Consider the following 7047-nt stretch of genomic DNA (forward strand, 5'->3'; position numbering starts at 1 on the left):
GCTGTCCTTTCATGAAATTGCTATTGGACATGTAAAATCCGGACTTAATCAGCAACACTTCTCTGCAAAGCAAAGCCCTCTGGTTCCTTTGCTTTGACACCTTCCAGGCATGGTATTCATAGGGTCCACCTGGCAGTCACCACAGGGTCCCCAAAGAAAGAAGTATCTCAATGGGAACTTTCTTTACCAGGAACATATCACAGCGGATCCCCATGGGGGACAGCAGAGTAAACCCAAAGCTTCACAGCCCAGCCCTTCTCCAGGTGGTAACCACAGGATGCTACCGGTCCCCCTCCAGGTTCCCAGGGAATGGACCAGATAAACACCAAAAGGCCCCTGACATCAATGAATGTTTTAGAAGATGGTTATAAACCTTGGGTGCAGATAACAGTTAGTAACCCACTTTCTTTTCCATGACTACAATTTGGAAGTATATAATTACACCTCTCCCAGAGAAAAGAGTTAGCGTGCACAAATCTCCTATACCGAATCAGAGTGGCCAGGGCTCTGCAGATTAGGGGGGGGCCAAGCCTTTCACACCCAGTTCCCATTTCAATGATAATGATAACTTTCCACATCCTGGCCTCCCGTGGAATGCATTTTAAAGGAGTGCCACTTCTCCAGATGCAACTTTGCTTTAGAAATCCCTCTTTAGGGGATTAATCTTCCCTACCTGTCAGACAGGCTGTTCCCCTGCCCCTGCATTTCTATTGCACTGATCTCAGGAAAAGATTCCAAAGGCTAGAGCGTGAAACCCAAATTCTTCCAGGTTTCAATGTCTCAAAGGTTAAACCGAGGGTAGAAAGACAAAACACAGAGGACAAGCAATTCGTGACAAATCACACCACAACAGAGAGAGTGACACACACAACAATTACAGTGGTATTTTGACCAAACAAGAGGAAAACGGTTTAACAATAAAAATAGAAATGGTATTTCACATTGCCTTGCAAATCTGCAGATTGCAGTCACCCAGAACTCCTGGTCAATGTACCTTTTTAACCCATGTTGCTTTTCTGAAGGCAAAATGCTAAGCAGATTTCTTGTAAGTTTTCTAACTGTGATTTGTTTACTAATCAAGAGCTCAGCCTCATTGACCAGAGCCCCTCGGTCACCTATCACCACTTTTATAAACAGTTCACGACAGCAGCTCACACTGAATGCCACATAGTGGTGGTCATTGTCCAGATGACATTTTTATCAAGTAGACCTGAGGGTTAAACTTGCTTTTGCTATTAGATACTGAAAATTTTCAAATGTATGCTTCTTCTTTTCTTGGTACACAGCCATAATAAGAAAAACATGTTGCCTTACTAAAGAGTATATAAAAACTTTTCTTTTTCCACAAAGTCTTCTTTTTCAAGATGTTTTCATTTACTTACTTTCAAATGGATCACTATCATTATTTATTACCGCCATCACTCCAGGGATCTGGGCCAGAAGTAAACATTACACTGTCAAAATCAGGGGTGAGGAGACCCCAAAACTCCCAGCCTGTCAAACCCCGGCAGGGGACACAGTCCAAAATTAAGCATTTGTCTCCCTAAGGAACAGAGCCTTCTATAAAAACATAGAACTTATAAATCCTTTTAGAATAACGTCTCCTTGTTTTTACATAGTAACGTATGTTTTGTGTATAAAATACACTCAGATTACAGGGATTCCTCTTTACAGCAGAAAAGATGCCAAATACTTGAATCTCCTGTAATCATAAAATTGTATTCATAGTTTGAATATGATCTTATTCTTTGCATTTCCACCTCACCTAACATTCCAGAAGAAAGAGAATTATAAACAGCTTCCCTTCTCCCTCCCCTATAGAAATTACTATTATTTTACTGGAGAAAGAAAATTACCTCCACACAGGGTTCAGAAATTAAGGAAAGTGATACTGGATTGCTTTGTTCCTCGGAGATTTCTTTAACTCTACTGGAAACTACAGCAATGTTTAAACTTCTCTGCCCAAAACGCAAGCAACTTTCCAGTCTTGCTGCAATCTTGATTTAAGGAACAGACCCATCACCTTTTCTCACATCACCCACTTCCAACTACCCCCCTGGCAAATGCAACTAAAACCGCTGGCCCACAGGTTTGCGCGGTAGGGTTTTGCAGAGCAATTAACCCCCACATGGCCACCACGCAAACGCTGTTCAATGGCACGTCGAGTCCCCAGGGTTCAGCCCCTTCTTTCCCCTCCCGCAGCGCAGCAAATGCACCCCTTGACTCGAAATGGGAGAGGGATTCTAGCGGGATAAGGGGTGCAGAAATCCAGAGGGATGCTGTTTAAAAACGCACAGACTAATTTAGGTCTGGTTTACTTACCTTTGCACCGTGCACCTTGAGCGGCTTATGCTTTAAGGGACAGCGACAGAAACTCAAACCCCTTTCCCAAATCAAGTAACCAAGGATGTGTGACGTAATTGGCTCTTGTATTAAACCCAAACGCCCCCCAGGAAAGGCTGCCCAGCATTCCTGAATCGTTGGATGGATCCCTGGAGCGCGCAGTTGGCAGCAGAAGACGAAAACCACCAAGCCCCCTTCTTTTGCCTTTAGTCTAATTCTCACCTACGTGCAGAAATGCTGGGGGGAGGGGGCACAATACATGGAGTGGGGAACACCAAGACCCATCTAGGTGTAAGGGACGGCTCACACATTTCTAGGTCACGAGATGAACCCCCTTAGCTTTCAAACCTAGAGGTTCCACCGCCCTCCCTCGCTTCAGCAGGGTGCGGGAAACTGGCTGGCTGGGGGGCGGGGGGCGGGCAGGCGGGTGCTGCAGGAAGCGGGGGGCGAGCAGGCGGGTGCTGCGAGTATCGGACAGCGTGGCACCCTAGGCCAATTCCCCTAGCTTCCACCGAACGTGATGGCACCTCTTGCTCGCCCCGGGGTCCACGCAGCCCAACAGCGTGCGACCCTCGAGGGGAATGCCACCCGGGAGCCCGGCCCACCCCTCCAGCCAGCCCGAAAAAGGCTAGGTCGCCAGTAGCGGGAAGGCGGCCCGGGGACCCCGGACCCCAGGCACAGGAAACGCGGCTTTGGCCACCTCTCGGCGGGGCCGGAGAGGGTGAGGGGCCAACAAAAGGGAAGTCAAATTCCCTTCCAACCAAGGGGCGGGGATCGGGAGCCCCCTTCCCTGAGCCTTGTCCCACCGCGCCGCGGGCGCTGGGGAGAGGTCGGCGCAGACCCGGGCGCCGCGGACCTGGAGCTCTGGAAAGAACCTCGGGGATCAGGGCCGAGTTATGGTCCTGAGAACCTCGGACACGTCTGAGGACCCGGGCGCCGACCGCATTCACACTCACGACCCTCGGAAACCCCCGGCTAGGGGCTCCTCGCGGGCGCCGGCGCCGCCCGCCCTAGCCTCTGGAAACACTTAGGCGTCCCAGGAGCGCGCCTTATTGAAAGCAGCCCCGGGCGGCGGGGCGCAGATGCGGAGCCGGGCTGAGGTGGGCACGGGAGGGGGGCCCCCGCCAGGCGTCCCTCGCCCAGGAGCACCGGCGCCGGCGCGGCGGCGGGAGCAGCAGCATCGCGAGGGAAGGGACGGGCGCGCGAGTGGCAAGCCCTCTGCCCGCGCTTGGAGGAGGTGCGCCCGGGCGGACGCGGGCTGGTGAGTCCTACCTGAGGCCCTGGACACGCAGAGCAAGAGCGCGGCGACCGCCCAGACTGCCGGGACGCACAGCCACCGCAGCGCCGAGCCCCGGGCCATGCCGCGGGCCGTAGGGGCCTGGGCGCGGGGATCCGGCGCCACCACCCCTGTCGGCCGCGCGTCCGCTGCCCTTTCTCCTGGGCGCTTGGCGAGTAGGTCCCTTTCGAGGAACTCGCGGTCCTCTTCCTCTCTCGGCCCGGATGCGCTGCTCGGCTAGGGCCGGCCGGACGCGCGCGGGGGGCGGACCGCGGGCAAGCAGGGAGGCAGGGTCCCAGGCTCGCCCGCCCCGATGGGCAGAGCGAGAGGCCAGCGCTGGCGCCCCCTGCTGGACCGACACGCCTGTAGAGGGCGGGGCGCGCGGGCAGCGCGGGGCCAGGACCGGGGGGCAGCCGCTCCGTCCCCGGACGCGCCTCCCGCGCCCGCCCTCCTGCCTGCTCCTCGGAACGCTTGGACGCAAAGGTGGAGCCTTGGGGACGTCCAGCCAGACCTCGCAGGGACTGCCCTAGCCACAGAGATTCCTGGCGCAGTTGGCACCCACCTTTAGGGGCGGGACCCCCGGGAGCCTAACGGTAAATCTGTAACTCAGGACGACTCGGTGCCCCGCCAGCCTCCACCGGGGCACATCAGAGAGACACCCAATCCCAGAAACCGGTGGCGCGGGAGGAAGAGAAGCAAAACTTTCAAGGAAAAGGGCAGCGTCCCCGCCGGCGCCCTCCCGGCCTCTCCTCGCTACGCTGCGAGCAATGAGAACAACTGCGTGCCTCCAAAATGCTCGGAAACTGCTGGGAGTGGAGCTACATGGAGGGAACCCTCGGGAGCGCGATGCTATCTGAAGCCACCGTGGCCTCGGGTTTACTGTTAAAAGCAAATTGTGTAATTTTACCTATTAAACGCAGAACACTATTTGTTCTTTGCAGAGCCCCAGAAACATGCAGAAGTAATTTGCTTCACTTGTAAAAGACGTTTTGAACGCAATTCAAATAGCATATTTTCTTGCTTATTCTTGGTTTTGCTTAACACATGCAAAGGTCTGGAACTGGAAGGCCTGACCCTCCTGTTTGTAAGTTAGGAATTTTCTTTGTTTTTGCTCTCTTGGAGAAAAGGACTCGGAACATTCAGGGACTCGGTTGCCTGCCTTGTGAGATTTATCGTTTAACTGATCAGGGAGCGGTTTGGTTGGCGTTTTTGCTCAAACACCATTTCCGGCTAGTTGGGTGAATTCGAGAGAGTCTTGGCTGGGGGTGCCAGACCCAGAGACCCCTGAGCTTGTCCCCGCCTGGAACGGCCCCTCCACAGCCTCACACATAGCAGGAAATAGAAGTCCTTGCTGTGGTCTCCTGACAACGTGGCTGAGCCGCCCTGCCTGTTACCCCTGTTCAAATTATTTCGGCCTCTGTCTCTGCTGAATCGGTTTGGGTGAACAGATTCCTAAAGCAGAAGAGGGCTGTGACTGAGACTGGTCAGGGACGGCCGGGGACCAAGGGCAGAATGGGAGATGGTAAAAGCATTATCCGACTGCAGCGGCTCCCGCAGCTGCTCCGCGCGCCGCTGGTGCGGTCTGAACCTGGGACTACTCTCCACGGTGTTCTGTGAGCCCTGCCTGGTGTTTATCTTTGGGTTTTTCCTCCTGTTTCTTCCCCTGGGGACCCTCAAGGATGTTTTAAGAGTAAATAAGCCTGTAAAAGTTGGTCTTGAAGCACGAGTTCCAGACTCCTCCATTATGGTTTTGGCCAAAAAGACAGACGGGCTGCGGGCGTTGAGGGGGAAGGGGAGGGGGGAGCCGAGGGCAGAGAAATCGCCGATGAGACTCGCCCTCAAACCCAGTTAATCGGCAAAGCATTGTCCTTTCTGTAGACATGCACTCCTTTTGCTTTCCACTGCGAATGCTTGAGGTTGTCCTTCCAGACCCGTTCTCTGCGCAGCTCTGCCACTTACGATACACTTAAACTTCTTGGTGTGAACTTTGGGGAAATGACCTAATCATGCTTCACCTGTTGTCTTGTACAATTTTCACACGACTGGATTCCCCACAAGCCTGACCCGAGAATGTAAACAGCAGCATGCATTTTTGCTGACAGTTTCCTGGGTGGGGTCACACATGATTTCTTAAAGCTTTTTAAACATTATCTTTTCAGGTTTTCTCTTTCCCCAAATTATTCCTGGGGCTTCCCTGATGGTGCTAGTGGTAAAGAACGCGCCTGCCAATGCAGGAGACGTGCTTAGTGAAATGTGCATTTGATCCCTGGGTTAGGAAGATCCCCTGGAGGAGGGCATGGCAACCCACTCCAGTATTCTTGCTTGGAAAATCTCATGGACAGAGGAGCCTGGCAGGATATACAGTATTCCTACCTCTAACTGTGGTCTGCTGTACCCCACATCTCCCTCACCCTCCTTTCTCCCCTTTCTACAGGTTCAGAACTAAGGGACAAATGCAATAACTTTACACCTATACATGTGCTGTGCTATGCTAAGTCACTTCAGTCATGTCCGACTCTCTGCAACCTCATGGACCATAGCCCACGATGCTCCTCTGTCCATGGGATTCTCCAGGCAAGAATACTGGAGGGGGTTGCCATTTCCTACTCCAACACCTATACATGGGAAGGGTCAAAATATGCATTTTCTAAGTAGTCAGAAGAATGTGGCTTAGATACCAAGCCAGGTTGGACCTACTTATTCTCTCAAACCTGTATTAGTTCTCAGTTGTTGCATAACAAGTCACCTCCAAACCTAACAGCTTAAAACAGTAAACATTCATTATTTCACATAGTTTCTGTGGGTCAAGAACTCAGGAGAGGCTTAACTAGGCCCAGCTCAGGGTCTGCAATGAGGCTGAAGTTAGTTGTCATCTGAAGGCTTCACTGGGGCAGGAAGGTCTTCACAAGGTGACTTACTCACATGCTAACCCTGCAGGTTAGCTCAGGGTGTGGGCAAGAGGCCTCTGCTCCCTCTCCGCAGGAACCTCTCCACGGGGCTCCTTGGGCATCCTCACAACATGGCACCTGACTTCTCCCAGAGTGAGAGCCAAGTGGAAGCTATAGTGTCTTTTATAACTCAGCCTTGGAAGTCACATGCAGTATCTTGTTGGTTTCTCACACCAGACCTCTTTGTTGTAGGAGAAAGCTGGATGGGAGGTGTGTATACCAGGAAAATGATTATCACATCACGTACATTGAACACAACCATGCTGTCCCCAGGACATGCAGTAGGCAAGAGGGAGAGGAAATGATTATGGCAAGAGCCAGCAAGAGTAACAGGAGGAAGCCAGGCGCCTCTTGAAGACCATCAACAGGGAGCCATGCCGCTATCCAGGGAAAATATTCCTGGTGCAGAGATGGGCCTATGTGAAGGTGTCAAAACCAGGGGGTCTGGAGTGTCTGAAGAACAGCCTATTGGCCATTCGT

At 52.7% G+C, this 7047-nt stretch overlaps 1 protein-coding gene across 2 annotated transcripts in view; it reads right to left on the bottom strand.

Annotated features, from left to right (window-relative positions):
* ROR2 (receptor tyrosine kinase like orphan receptor 2) overlaps positions 1-3879 on the bottom strand; it is a 234745-nt gene extending 230866 nt beyond the window's left edge. Inside the window, exon 1 of one of the 2 annotated variants that reach the window (XR_011484964.1) lies at positions 3616-3879. Coding sequence is in view for 1 of the 2 variants with exons in the window: in XM_070459418.1 (XP_070315519.1) it covers positions 3616-3703 (88 nt within the window). In the remaining variant the exon portion in view is untranslated. The remainder of the gene's footprint in view (positions 1-3615) is intronic. The other variant, XM_070459418.1, reaches the window with a different exon arrangement.
* Positions 3880-7047: the final 3168 nt, after the last annotated feature.

Source organism: Odocoileus virginianus, chromosome 31 (genome assembly GCF_023699985.2).
Source record: "Odocoileus virginianus isolate 20LAN1187 ecotype Illinois chromosome 31, Ovbor_1.2, whole genome shotgun sequence".
Classification (NCBI taxonomy): Eukaryota; Metazoa; Chordata; class Mammalia; order Artiodactyla; family Cervidae; genus Odocoileus; species Odocoileus virginianus.